The sequence below is a fragment of the Periophthalmus magnuspinnatus genome, chromosome 9, assembly GCF_009829125.3.
Source record: "Periophthalmus magnuspinnatus isolate fPerMag1 chromosome 9, fPerMag1.2.pri, whole genome shotgun sequence".
Classification (NCBI taxonomy): Eukaryota; Metazoa; Chordata; class Actinopteri; order Gobiiformes; family Gobiidae; genus Periophthalmus; species Periophthalmus magnuspinnatus.
The window spans coordinates 31,564,409-31,580,010 of NC_047134.1; the positions used below are offsets into that span (position 1 = coordinate 31,564,409).

The 15,602-nt window shown below is 41.0% G+C and overlaps 1 protein-coding gene across 2 annotated transcripts in view; it reads left to right on the forward strand.

Moving 5' to 3' along the window:
* The window catches only part of loxl2b (lysyl oxidase-like 2b), a 123,061-nt gene that overhangs the window by 77,823 nt on the left and 29,636 nt on the right, over window positions 1-15,602 (forward strand). Inside the window, exons 1-3 of one of the 2 annotated variants that reach the window (XM_033973099.2) lie at window positions 1,664-1,731; window positions 6,928-7,284; window positions 8,303-8,478. In XM_033973099.2, the coding sequence (XP_033828990.1) occupies window positions 6,936-7,284; window positions 8,303-8,478 (525 nt within the window). In that variant the 5' untranslated portion in view covers window positions 1,664-1,731; window positions 6,928-6,935. Of the gene's footprint in view, window positions 1-1,663; window positions 1,732-6,927; window positions 7,285-8,302; window positions 8,479-15,602 lie in introns of those variants that run through there. The other variant, XM_055224014.1, reaches the window with a different exon arrangement.

Here is a 15,602-nt window from a genome sequence, read left to right on the forward strand (position 1 = left end):
ACGACTTTCATTTGCTTTTTACTATGTTGTGTTGTAAGTGTTTAACGACCTGATCACTTCAGCCCTGCAGACTTTCAAAAGGGAGGAAACCTAAGCTACGTCTTAACTATAGACTAGGCCCTTAGTGAAGTGGGAATTCCAGTCACCCCACTGCCAATGTCAAGTACAAACCTTGAAAAAAGAAAGAAAAAGGAGCAGAAAAGAGGTTGACTCTCATTCCTCATCTTCCCTTACTCTCATTGGAGGGAGGCTTGGGATAATTTTTGGATTCTTTGAGGCAAATGTGATCTGTGGACTGCATTGTGTTTTGTGCAGTTTGAGATGCATTAACTTTTGGAGGCAAACAGCACAGTGATGCTCTGTAGTCCTATATATAGGCCCAATGAGGCCCAATGAGGCCCAATGACACCTGTGATGCTAATTAGTGGACACTCCTTGGATTAACATGTCACATTATTTTCAGTCTTTTCTAGGGGTACCATCATTTTTGTCCAGACCTGTTTCATGAGTTTAGTTTTTTAAGTAATTCTGTTGACGCATGGTTGAAAAGCAATGTCTGACTTTCATTGGTTAAATTTCATAGATTAAAAAAAATATGTATTATTATTATTATTATTATTATTATTATTATTATTATTATTATTATTTATTTTTTTTATTTTTTATTTTTTTTTTTTTTTAATTATTACTTTTGTTGTTTGTTGTTATTACTATGACTATTTCTGGAGCGGTGCAGTGGTGAAAAATCTTTTAGACGCGCATCAGTAATATATTTTTTCCACAAGAGGGCGCCACTTGCCAACTCAAAGGCCTGACTGCGTGGCGTTTGCGGCTCAACGTGCGCATTTGACGCTCTTGGGAGTCTTCTTTGGGCAGTCTACCTTCGTTCATAGGCCTAATTATTAATCAGTCAAAAACACACACCACAGCACACCAAATTCACCTGCAGACTGGCGCACCCTGACCAAATATCTTAAAAGTTTTGTTTTGTGGTTGCGTTTATTGTACTGAAAAACAAATACAAACCTACGTCCTTACTGTGAGTGAGCTTGCATCTCCACAAACCTGACTCCCTCTTGCTTGTAAAACTAATCTATATCCATTTAGAGTTGTCCGGAGAATGATTTTAACTCTTATTTCCACGGAATCCTCCAGAAAGTTACATACTGTGCTTTTAAAGGTACACTGTGTAACTTGTCCGGTGGAGGCTCGCCCATCAGCTTGTCTCCATGGAGATATAATTGCTGCTCCTGGAATGTTTCAGCGTGAACACTGAATTTCATTATGACATAAAGATAAGCATATGACACGACCAGGCCATGTTACTAGTCAGATCTGTGGAGAGGCTACCACTCAAAATATAAATAACAAACAGATATAACTGATCACATTCAAGAGAGATGTGTGTTTTAGGTGTTTAATGCCATATTGTGGGACATTACATACACAGCACACATTTAAATAGTCTCGTGCTCTGACAGTTGACCAAATTCAATCCGAAATTACCGAAACGTCGCTGCAGTCGTGTGCCGCTCCTCACGTACGCGTCTCTGTGTCACGTGCGCTCGTCTCCAGCTGTTACGCGGTGACATCATCGGGTTGTCGTGCGTCAGGGGGCGTGGTCAGGAGGACGCGGCGCACAGATGTGATGAGAAAACCCGAGTGAAAAGGGAGATTCTGGCGCTGGACAACGGCAGAAACAGCAACTACTTCACCAGGGACGCAAGAAAAGTAAGATAAAGCACTTTTTTACGTACGGGTTTGTTATTTTGTTTGGTATTGTCATTTTGTGCATGTTGCCAAGAAATAGTTTTAACAAAAAGTACAGTTTTGTGCAAACAATTGAAAAATGATTTCTACTTTATGCTAGCTATTATGGATTTTTACACTTTTGGCTGTAATTTAAAAGGAATCCATCGTTTCAGTTTGTTTAATTTGCTTAAAGTTGCAATTTGACAGTTATAACGCAAAAAAAAAAAGAAGTTGCTGTTGCCTTGCTTTTTCCTAACTGAGTGTTGACCCACAATTTTAACTCATTTCAGTCATAATAGGCTACAGTTTGGTCTTGCACAAAGCTATTTTTTTACTTTGCCAAATCAAGATTGCAAGAGTTTTATAAGTAAGGCGGATTTGCAATAGGACTATATTATGGCCTGAGGCTTTTCATAAAGGACTGAAATGGAAAAAGGAAAAAAAAATTAAAAAAAAATCATATTTGACTGATTTGATTTGGGAGAGGGAGGAAATGCAAAGTTCCTTGACTGCAGGTGGTACATTCTACTGCCACTATTAGGCCTATTCAGTTTAATAAACCTCATGTTTCATCTAGGTGCATGAGTAGGTAATTATTCTCTGTGTCTAGCTTCGGCAAAGAGTTGGTTTAATGATTTTCTATTGCTTTCATAGGCTAGTTTAAGGACAGCTCAATCCATTAAAGATCTATAGTTTGTCATTTTGTCTATTGCTGGGTTTCAGATGACATCACAGCATTCCTTCGGTCAATATTATTTAATACAGATGGAGGCAGTTAAAATGAATATTGCTCAAATGCAGGTTTTTGTTGTAATACAGTGAGATCTTGGGGCTAGTCATAGAAATGATCAGGTTCAATGTTTGTGAATTTACCTTTTGGTTATTTAAAGGCAAAGTACAATGTAATCAATAGGAAAAACTGGATCTTGCCCCCATCTGGAGGTAGGGCATCATCACATAATAGAATCTGAAAACAATCAATATTTTAACTGTTCTTCTTCTGTGAGTTTTGTTTCATTCCCAAATTGTTACCCTCCTAGCTTAACTGCCCAAACCATCTTTTGGCCAAAGTGAGTTCTGTCTCTTTCTACTCCGACTGTACTGTTACACACACACCTAACAGCAAGGAGGTTCTGGGTTCAAATCCCAAGCCTTTCTGTGTGCTGGAGTTCACATGTATATCAGTTTCCTTTGGACATTCCCGTTTCTCCCATCAAACCAAAACTTGCACAATAAGTAAAATCCTTCTAAGGTAGTCCTAAGGTAGCTCTGACTCCTGACCAAGTCGAGCTCAATATCTGGCCATGTCCACTGCTCCTGACAGGTTGGGATGGGTCAAATGAAGAACAAGGACAATAAACTGTACCTTAACCATAATTAGACTCTGCTTCATCTGTAGCTGTCATCGAGACCCTCTGAGTCATCTTATTGACAAACTTTTTTTTTTTTTTCCTAAAAACTTGGGAACAATTACTTATTATGCTAGGAGGCTAACAAAATGCTTGAGTAGTGCATGTAAGTTGTCATTCAGACAGCTAAAATAGCTTGTGTCCACCTTGTGCAATCAGGTGCTAATCCAGGAAGTGCCCTTTGTGTTTTTAAAGTCTATACACTTTCACTATCATTTCAACATGCAAATTGCTTACTTAAGATGCATCTAAACTTTTAAGTTAACAGCTGTAGTTTTAGCCTGATTTGAACTTCTTTAGAGTAGCCGTTGCACCTTCTTCTCTCTTTCTATGCTTACAATTTTTTTTTTTTTGTAGCTTTTGTGTTTTTTAAGCTGTCAGATACACAATTTTAATACAAAGGTGTTGAAAATAGTTTGAAACGTGATGCATATAAATGCCTCCTTAGCACAATAAATCTAGCTTTTTCTTGTGCTGTTTTTGTTCAAAGAAGTGTCTGTGCCCTGGACGAGTTATATCCAGAGTTCAGAACATCTGTCAGTTAGTCTGAAGCAAAATCTTGGGGCCAGTTTCAAATTTCAACCGTTTGGCTCAAAGCTGTTTCTGGAATCCCATATTTGCAGCAAGGAAAATCAAGACATCCAGGTTTTTAAAGCTGACCTATTGTACAAATCATGATTATACTATAACATATAACCATGTTATAGTTGTTTCCTTGTCATTTACCCTCTCAAAGTTCTATTTAGCTTGATTCATGCACGTTTGAGTAATCTTTATACACCTGTATTCAAGATGTCAGTGTTCTGATCAACTTCCATTTTCACCTTACTTTCTTAATCAGTGATACACACAGCATTTGGCAGCATCACTTATCCATTTTGGAATAAATGAAAAAAAAATCTGCTTGCTGGCATGATCTGCAGCTATCCATCGTAGGTGCCAACAGCTGTGTGGCTCTTTGTTATGATGACATTTAGGGCAATGTCAGTTGACTTGTTTCTTTTACTAAGTCATTTTAGCTCAATATTATTTAAAATGGCAAATTATAACAAAGCCTAATGATCCACCAGTGTCATAGTTCATTATTATGTAGCAAGCACAATCAGAATATGTCCTCTTTAAGTGTGACAAAATGTGTTTATTCTGATCATTTTTACAATAAATTTTGCTAGAAAACTTTGTGTTCTGGGTCTAGCTTCATCTGAACTGCATAGGAATTGGAGTGCATGTGACCAGGGGTTTCTCAGTTATGACACATCTCCTGTTGGAAACCCAGAGGCGGAGCGCTTCATTCTTTCTATTCGTTTAGCAGTGAGAGAGTGATTTTTCAGGCTTGTATAACCGCTGCCACGTTACAACACTGAAGGGATATGTACAGAGTTTGAAGAACATGCATAGATTAGGGGTTCTCAAACTGAGGTGCAAAGACATCTAGATCTAATTTGGATCTAATCATTGTTTCTGGTCAGTCCTAACCAGTCCTTTTTAGTTTTTTCAGTTTAGTTAGATTTGTTTCCAAAATTGTGCACCCTAGTCATAACTTAGAATTGCTTTAGTTTTGATTTGCGATAGTTATGACAGTCAACATTTTTTTAAGAATTGCATGCATTCACATGTCTTGGTAATCTAGTCCTAATGTGTAAACTTAGAACTACACTACTTTTCTATTCCTGGTCTAGTTCAAGTTTAGTCCCAGTTTTGATGTGGTGTTTATGTACGCAGCCTAAGACAGGGTTGTTTCTTTGAGGTTTTTGAGATTCTTGTAACCTGGCTCTCGTCAGACTGTGTGTAATGTGTAGCTCTTTGAATTTAATAAACAGAGAAATCAAGCTTTTGTTAAATTCAGTTGAGAAAAAAAGTACATATGCTGGCACTGAGATGTTTGTTTTGGTTCGTTTGGTGCAGGTTTCTGCCCAAACGACAATGCTGCCCTGTGACTGGTCAGCTTCTTGCTTAACCAATCATAAGTGAATCCTTGGATGGATTCTCGAGTTTGTGAACTCACAAAAATGAGAATTCGTCTTGCTGGCAAGGTTAAGGTTCTTGTGCATAAGGCATAAGTAAATTAGTATATTCCTCATCCATAATCTACAAACATCAATAAATCCATAAGTCCAGATGAACGTTACCTTAGCAATCAAGAATTTACATTAAAATAGTAAATCTTTTAAATGGGATAAAGTGCTGAACTGAAAAGCTGAAACCCAGGTCTGCACTAAAATACAACCTATACTGTAGAGCTACAACATTAATCGAATCAAAAGGCAGGAAATGATGTGAGACAGGAAAAACATTACTTGTCTACTGGGAATTACATCACGTTAGGTCTGACTGCAGTTTTCCTTGAACTTATCTGAAACCTAAAGCTCCACTGAAGGAATTTGTTGAGTGAGGTTTTCTAGCTACTGACCAGTGTTAATGTTTTAGTCCTGCAACCTGCTTCTCTTTATAGAGATGTTATGGAGTTACCTGAGATTATTCTGGCATTCAACTTAAGTGTTGAATTTGTGGTGCTTGATGAAATAAAGATACAATTTTACTGTCAAACTGTTATTGTTTTGTGCATATTGTACAGAATGACATTAGATCTAATAAATGTTGTTACGTGGTTGTAAGGCTATGCTAATTTCAGCTCTAATCATGTACATGTACAACAGTTTTACATGTGGTAATGTTTTCTATCAGGGCTCTGATGTAACTCACATGTAGTCGAGTAGCTGTCAGTCACCAAAGCAGTTTAGTTTTTCATAGCTTGTGATGTTTAGAGGCTAATGCTAACTCTCCTGTTGAAAATGCATTGGAGCTAACATATGGATGGGTAGCAGCTTTTATAAGAGGGGGCTCTGTTAACAAATACTGGAAGGGTCTATAAATCAAGTCCATTATTTTTATGGTGACAGACTAGGGATGGGACAATAAACAATAATAGAACAATAGAACAGTAATCTGATTGTGATAGTCGTCAACAAAGATAATCGCCATTATATCACCAGAATGTGCAGATCAAACACTATCCGTGATGTTTTCTTCTGGGTCACTTATAACAAAGTACTATTCTATAACAGTTGTTAAAATATGAAACCTGTTTATAGCATTAAAATTATAATGAGTCATATCCAGAAAATGTTTAACTGTCAGCCACGTTAATAATTATTTTGATTTTTTTGGCCATAATAATCGTGACACCAGATTTTAGTATTGTCCCATGACTATGTCGGACCCTCCCCTCCATTTCCCCCAGAAGTGGCTCTGCCCCACCAACTCAGAGGGAATTTATCAATAAACAAACAGTCAGACCAGGACTAGCTCTACAGTGGGGAGGACTGTAGAGTGCAGTTTAGAAAGTGCACCTTTGCCCAGAACATGCTCTCTGTGAAGGGCTGCAGCAGCTGGAACATTTAGAGAAAGTGCCACCTTTGTTTCATTTGAGAAATATTTTAAAGAATTGCTTATGAGTAATCAGAGATGGGACCATAAGACAGCCAGTTTACATCTTATTGTTTTTTTCACTAGTACAAATATAAGTGTGTATCTAAGTTGTTGAGATTTAAATGCACTAAAGCACCGAAGCTTTAGGATAACGATTAGATTCATGTTCCTTTCTGTGATTTATGTGTTATATCCCGTCTGCCCATATGTCCATGTATTACTATTGCTATTAACTCATTCTTGCTTAACTGTTTCTATTCAAAACTGAAAATGCAAGTTGTTAGTTCTCAAGTTATTACACCATATATGACCCCCATTCATTTGTGTTTTCTCTTAGCCACCACAATGAAACCCAGACGCCCTCAGTCCTCCCTCTTCTTCCTCCTCCTAGCCCTCTTCCAGTTTGTTTATGGACAGTATGAATATTTGGGCTACCCTTCCAACTACCCCGAACCAGAGCATGAGCAGTACCAGCCCCCTCAGCTCTCCCCGGACGTACCCAGGATCCAGCTGCGATTGGCGGGGGACAAACGTAAACATAACGAGGGCCGTGTGGAGGTGTTTTATGATGGACAGTGGGGGACAGTCTGTGATGACGATTTCACCCAGCACGCGGCACAGGTGGTCTGCAGGGAACTGGGGTACGTGGACGCAGTTTCATGGTCCCCATCTTCAAAGTATGGCAAAGGGGAAGGTAGGTGATGACAAATAATGATATGATAATGTGCATGTTTATACTTTGTATTGTTACTGACCTCTAAACATGCTTTTGGGTACCTTTGCTTCAGCATTTAGAACTTGATAAAGTAGTTGGCAAGCTAATGTAAGCTTGCAATTGATATGAACGTAATTACATGCTCAGAACGATGCTCTGGAGATGATGAGCAGCACAGAAGACCTCTAGATTTTTACTGTTGAGGTAAAAACCTGGGGCAAAGTTGAAATTGGGTGATTTCTAAATGCTCAGAGAGAGAGGACCACATAAACAGAAAAAAACATGTGAATGAAGATGGAAACCTGAGCTCCTGGATGAAATTACAGACACAAGGAGAACATGCAAACTCCACACAGAAAAGCCATACCGCGTTTGGGAATCAAACCTTGGACCTTCTTGCTGGGTGGCTGAAGCAATAACTGCATTGAAGCAATAGCTCTGTCACATGCTCTTAGTATAAACTGGATTACATTTTTTATCAAGCCGTCAGTGAAATAATATACCAATTTCTTATCAAAATGTCCAGCCTCTATATGAATAATGTCAAATAATTCTTGATGATAAAAGATGATGGAGATTTTATTTCTTTGACTGGAGTGTTCCACAGTATGGAATTATTCATTACTGGTGTTTGAATTGCAAAAAAATACCACGGAAAAACATGGATTCTTACTGTTAGTGGGCTCCTCTCTCTACAGATGTGACCTGTAACTAGGTCTGGTTGCATCACCTGCTTGTCTCCACAGAGATTGATAAATTTAATGCCAAATTTGGAACACTCGAGGCAAGCAGATGATGGACCCTCCCCCAGTAAAATGACATAGTTCAACTTCAGAATCCCCAGACAATAGCAGATTCACACCTCTACTCTCCTGACCTAACCTTTTCACACGTTTAAACTGCTATAATAAACACTACTCTAGTTTTAGGAAAGTCCCCATCGCAGTTCTTTCCAGTGGAACCTTCCTTTGATCTACACTCACATTTGTTCTTTTAGGGCCCATCTGGTTTGACAACCTCCACTGCACGGGGACGGAAAAGACCCTGGCGCAGTGCCCATCCAATGGCATCGGGGTGTCGGACTGCAAGCACACCGAAGATGTGGGGGTGGTCTGCAGCGACAAGAGGATACCTGGATTCAAATTCGTCAACACTATGGCCAATCACATAGAGGTAAGTTCAAAAGCGGAGGAGATGGAGAGGCTGAGGTGAGAGCTGATTGGTTAGAGGCAAATGTTGCAGGTTGTGATTGGTTAAGGTTGGAAATACAGTCCTTCTGGTTGAACGTAAACTGTAATGCTCTGGCCCCCACATGTTGGAATTTGCTAGGCTGTGTTGGCAATGCAGATCATGCCTTAAATCTACAGTATCTGAACATGTGTAAATATTTGATTTACATCATCTGTACCTACTCAGCACGCTAATTCATTCCCCATAATATTTAGTTTGTAATTTTATTTTCCTGCAATAAACATTTCAAAGCAGTCAGTTAGTGTTTTGCAAAAGCATTTAGGATTGTTCCTCTTCAAATTTCCTCTCAGGCCAAAAAATAGACCAATTGGAAATTCACGAGAATAAGTTTTATTGCTACTATCCATTTATGTGCAGAACAATAACACTGTAATTCAGTTTTTGAATCATTCTGAGGCGATGGTTGAATCAATCCACAACTGAACACCCCCAAATTCAAAATGCAAAAATGCATAGCTTCAATGATGCAAAGCTTTATTTACTGCCCGTTTAATGGCAGAAATCCACTTCTTCTTTCAGTCTGGAGTTGTGTACCTCCCAGTGTAGCAGGCCGAATACAACAGTAATCTTACAATCTCTGAAATTCTTATAAAGCTTGTTAACTATACCTGACACAGTTCATCTACATCACTTTCCCTGCTAACTAGGTGCCTGGTAGTATATTCTTGGATAGGCCTGTCGCGATAAGAAATTTTGAACCACGATATATTGCTACAGAGAAATATTGCAATAAACGATAATACTGAAACTACTTTATGCCACTAATTAAGATTTAAATAATGTAAGATAATCCCAGTAAACCATTTATAAATAGACAGTTTCATTAAAAGGCATGAGCAGCAACAAATAAATAACAGAATAAAACAATAATTAGCCATAAAAAGGACTTATTCAACACTCCACAGCTCAAATCTTATGATATTACAACAAAAATCCCCCAAATCCCCACACTTTTGCAAAGAAAAGTACTCATGATAAATATTGAGGTCTGAAATATATTGTACAAGTCTTCATATATTGAATGATAAACCCATAGTAATTATCGTGACAGGCCTAGTCTGGGATTGCACTGGGACATTTTGCATCTAATTACAATATATTTTATTGTCCGGAAATCAGGAAGTGCACTGTTATCATGCTAATTGTTGTTGCTAGCATTTCTGTGATGGCAAAACTCCACTCTGGCCACTGAAAGTTGTGAAAAGCAAAGTGAATAATTAGGAATTGCATTAGGAAGTGAGGAATGATTTTGGATCTCTGCAAACTGTTAAATTCACATTTTTAAGTACAAATCAGGTAGAGCTATTTGATTACTTATTTTTTTAGACTTGCATTTTAGGGATGTTCCACAGCACTATATCATTCCATTGCTTTTTCCGTTCACAACCTCTCTCTACTCCTCCCTCCTCTTTTATCTATCTTCCCTTCTAGGTGAGGGGAGAGTGAAGTTGCAGAGTTATAACAGAGGTGTCAGAATCATTACTGTCAGTGCTGTCTAGTTTAAACCCTTTAAAACCCTCCATGATGGTCCACTTTCTAAGTTAAACCAATGAGCTGTGGAGGCTGGGAGCACTCTGTTATCTTTGGGCTAAACGTGTCTGGCACATTCCAATGTTATGAGCCAACTGCATCGACTGCTGCTCCCTTCCTCATCATATGGTGCTTCCAACAGTCCTCCAGCCATGGTTGAATAGATTTAAATGTGTAGTGCAATTGGTAACAAGTTCAGCATGAGGCCAGTTTGGAGTAACAATATGTTTTTGGTCCTTATAGCCCGTGGGCTAGATCAGGCCCCCCAAGTGATCTGAATATTAAAAATGATATTTTCTCTTGTTTACTAGTTCAGACCTAGTTTGATTCTGGTTTAGTAAATGCTACTTTTAATCCTGGTTTCATCCTGGTTTAATTCTGCCATTGTCTCTCTAGGCAGGACACTTTACCCATGTTGCTTTTGAATGATTATATGAGTGAATGATAAGTTGAGTGATAAGCTTTTGACTTATGTCTAATGCTAACAATGGTCTTTTAGTATCCAGTATAGGGTATGTTAAACTTCTAACCGTCCATGTTATTGATCCCTCTGGTACAGTAATATGAACAAAATACATAAAAGATTTTACTATCTGGTGTAGCTTACGTGCCTTTAAGCAGGACATGTAGGTGTATGGAGGAGTCTAGACGTCTGAACTCAAGCAGAGCACAAAGTCCTCAGTCAGTTTTTCCATTCTGTAAAGATCCTCATGTTTCTCTATGGGAATCCCAGCTGCCCTCCACCTCCTCTGCCTCCTCCTTCTCCTCCTCTGTGGTCTGCTCTTATCATGTGGAAGGACCTGACTCACCTCACTCACCTTCCGTGGGCTGCAGTGTGACAGCATGGCTCTATTGGATGTCATATTATTAGTTGTACGATTACCATGAGAAAAAAACTAAATTTTATAATTGTATTTATATTCACAGTTATTGCACTATGAATAAACAACTGTGAAATCATCCTTCATCTTCTTTGATTCACATTATCTAATATATAACCACTCACTTGGCCTACTGGCGCCACCTGGTTGTGTTTATTGGGATAGATAAATTTAATTCCATACTGTGGAACACTGAAGTAAAGTAATGACACCTCCATGGTGACCATAAACTCTGCATAGGTTATTGCTATCTCAAACTTGTGATTTGAACTAGTGGCCAGTCCATTGGGACTCCAGCAGTAAAATCCTCTCTGCAGCCCAGTAGCATTTTCCCCCTAGAGCAAAATGTAAACACAAACAGCTCATGTTCATCTGACAGCTACGCTAAGGTTGGATTTTTGTATGGTCATTTTTTTCTTATTCAAAATCAGATGTCTCAAAAACAGCTTTCGAAACTTTAGCTTCAGCTCCACTCTAGCTACTCTCCTTCTGATTGGTCAGACTGCACATAGTTGTTGGGCTGTATAGTTCCTGTACCTAGCCAGTAACGGCTGAACTAAACACATTGAGTTGTAGTTTTGTATGAAATGTTCTCTGTAAATAAAGATCCCCTGCCATGCATAAACTAGTGCCATGTGCCACTAAGCTCGGGCTATTGACTCAAAGTCAAATGTTCAAACCCTCGAATGATGACAAGCTGGTGGTAGACCCTCACCTCTGAAGTTACATAATACATATTTTACCGATTAATCTTGACATCTCTAGTTGTCACTGGGGCATCTAAAACCTTTATCTTATTGTTGTTATAATATAAAAAATAATGACTTGATTATTACACTTGCTGAAACTTACTAACACGTTCCTCCTAATTACGCCTGCTGTAAAAATGAAGCCTCTCAGGTAATTTGAACTTTTTCTTCTCCATGGCTTTTGACCTTCTCAGTTAAAACAGAGGTGTGCATTCCCCCTGTGGTCCTGTGGGATTTTGCAGTTCTGAAGGCAAACATGCTGTTGTATATCCACAGTTTGTTCTGTTGTGGTCAGACACATTTCATAGCCTTTGTATGGGCAGCATATGTGAGCGTTTAGCCTTCTCTCCCTTCTCTTTCTTGTAGTCAGTAAACAGCACAGGTTTACAGCATATGTGGAAGTTGAAGCTACAGTTTTGTTTAGTTGGTCATAGCCTTTTTGTAGCTGTTTTTCATCATTAGAATCCTGACTGGGTGATATTGATGAAATATCTCCAAACAGGTAATGAAAGTCAGATGGCAATTTTGTTATCCATAAATACATAAATATCACATTATACTCTTGTTTTGAAGATTACGCAAGGTAATTTTATCCGGAGCCGGTTCGCGGGGGCAGCAGTCTAAGCAGGGACTCTCAAACTTCCCTCACCCCGGACACGTCCTCCTGCTCCTCCAGTGGGACCCCAAGGCGTTCCCAGGCCACGCGAGACATAGTCCCTCCAGCGTGTCCTGGGTCTTCCCCGGGGCCTCCTCCCAGTGGGACATGCCCAGAACACCTCCCTAGGGAGGCGTCCAGGAGGCATCCTGAGCAGATGCCCGAGCCACCTCAGCTGGCTCCTCTCAACGTGTAGGAGCAGCGGCTCTACTCCGAGCTCCTCCCGTGTGACTGAGCTCCTCACCCTATCCCTAAGGGTGCGCCCGGCCACTCTGCGGAAGAAACCCATTTCAGCCGCTTGTATCCGCAATCTTGTCCTTTTGGTCATTACCCAGAGCTCATGACCATAGGTGAGGGTAGGAACGTAGATTGACTGGTAAATCGAGAGCTTCGCCTTTGGGCTCAGCTCCTTCTTTACCACAACGGACCAATACAGCGACCGCATCACTGCAGACGCTGCACCGATCAGCCTGTCAATCTCCCGCTCCATCCTTCCCTCACTCGTGAACAAGACCCCGAGATACTTGAACTCCTCCACTTGGGGCAGAGACTCACCACCCACCCGGAGAGAGCAAACCACCTTTTTCCGGTCGCTGATTCTCATCCCAGCCACTTCACACTCGGCTGCAAACCGCCCCAGTGCCTGCTGCAGGTCCTGGCTCGATGAAGCCATCAGGACAACATCATCTGCAAACAGCATGAACCAGACCCCCTCTGGCCCCTGGCTGCACCTAGAAATTCTGTCCATAAATATAATGAACAGAACCGATGACAAAGGGCAGCCCTGGCGGAGTCCAACATGCACCGGGAACAGGTCTTACTGCTGGCAATGTGAACACAGCTCCTGCTCCGGTCATACAGGGACCGGACAGCCCTTAGCAAAGAGCCCCGGACCCCATACTCCCAGAGCACCCCCCAAAGGACACCACGAGGTACACGGTCGAATGCCTTCTCCAAATCCACAAAACACATGTGGACTGGTTGGGCAAACTCCCATGAACCCTCAAGGACCCGATGGAGAGTATAGAGCCAATCACGCTCCTCCAGGTGTCACTGTCGTTACCCACATGGGAGTTGAAGTCCCCCAGGAGAACAACAGAGTCCCCAGTCAGTGCACTGTCTAGTACCCCTCCCAGGGACTCCAAGAAGGCTGGGTACTCTGCACTGCAGCTTGGCCCGTAGGCCGACACAACAGTGAGAGACCTGTCCCCGACCCGAAGGCGCAAGGACACGACCCTCTCGTTCACCGGAGTGAACCCCAACATGAAGCGGCTGAGCTGTGGGGCAATGAGCAAACCCACACCAGCTCGCCCCTTATGACGAGTGTTCAATCAAGGCAAGCTACATCACCCGGACCGGCATTACCAGGGTCCCACCCTGGAGCCAGGCCCGGGGTGGGTGCTCAACAGCGAGCGCCTGGTGGCCAGACTCAGCCCGAAGGAGTGACGTGGGGCCATCCTCATGTGGACCCACCACCCGCAAGAGGATCCGTAAGGGGCCGGTGCATGAAGATCTGGGCGGCAGTCGAAGGCGAGGGTCTCGACGACCGGATCTCTGGACATGGAGACTGGCTCTGGGGACATGGAATGTCACCTTGCTGGGGGGGAAGGAGCTGGAGCTTGTGCGGGAGGTTGAGCGTTACCGACTAGATATAGTCGGCCTCGCCTCCACGCACAGTTTGGGCTCTGGAACCCAACTTCTTGAGAGGGGCTGGACTCTCCATTTCTCTGGCCGGGGAGAGGCGGCGAGCTGGTGTAGTGTATCTTCAAAACATAATATTCAATAATATTGTATACAAAGTGTCATCAACATTCCTTAGGAGGGTGAAGCTAATGGAGGCACTGCTTTGCCTGAATCGCTTTTACTCAAGTTAGACTTTAGACTTATGAGCTTTTTTGCAAGACAATATGACCATAAAGAAACTATTAATATGGAACTACAACAGATGAGCTGATTTGTGCAGTTTAACAAGTCCCTCCCACCCACTTCTTATCAAATGCTATAGTTTCATTATAGTTTCAAGTTTATTCAAACTAAACAGAATCCTACTTTTCAAACATAAATCGCACATCTAATCCCAATTGCAATACTTTTATACTTGTTTCCGACATTGTGCCTTGAACACGAGGTCATTGTGAGGTCTCAATAATGTGCTGTTTGTGTCTGTTTCCATGTCTCATTTACTTTTAGGAGTAAACAATCTGCAGGTGTTTCTCCTAAATGTGTTTATTAAAAGACAAACATCCACTTGACACAATTTGCACACTGGTTGTTAGCTTGCTAAGTAAACCAACAAAGAAAATAAGAGCAACTTGTTGACCACGCTTAGCACTTAACGGCTAAATAGCACAGTAATTTTCACATTAGCCAAAATATGTTTCACTGTTTTTTCCAATGTTTCTCTAATAACATTTGTACAATTATGCTCATTTTATGATTAGTCACGTTTCCTATTTCAACAACTACTGGTATTCTATGCGTTGACTTCATCGCTGACTCATTTTCCAGTTTTTCCGCTAGCTATAATGAAACCCCAGCAGAGTTTTCCTTCTCTGGTGTAATTTTTTCCCTTTGAGGTTGAATGGTTAAATATTTAGTGGCTATGTTGACTGAAAAGTGTGTGTCAGCTTCCCATAGGTTTACATAGTTTGTTTGTCTCCAAAAAGACACTGGACCATTGGACACACACAGAAAGAACATTCCCACAGAGGAATATGCAGCTATATTAGCAGATGGGGCCTCCATAAAGAAGCTTGATTTATACAGGAAGTGTGCTAAAAATAGTGGGCATAATAATGTGATATTAATAATGCCTTTTATCTAATGACAAACTTTTCTCAAAGTTGTTAATCTGGTGAATTATTGTTTAAAGAGGAGTCAACTGAGTTGGCTCAGGCATCTGTTCCGGATGCCTCCTGGACCTCTGGGGAGGTGTTCCGGGCATGTCCCACAGGGAGGAGGCCCTGGGGAAGACCCAGGACTCTCTGGGCTGGCCTTTGAACGCCTTGGGGTCCCACCCAATGAGCTGGAGGAAGTGTCTGGGGTGAAAACACAAATGCAAGATAGGCAAGTTTAAAGACATATTGGAGAACATTCTATGGAAACAAGTTAGTTGCGTACCCTCTTACAGAAAAGCTACATAGTGTATCTTGAACTAATTTAACTAATGTCTGATTGTATTTATTCTCCCAAATCCCTATAAAAAGTGCGTGTCACCCGAGGTATGTTTTT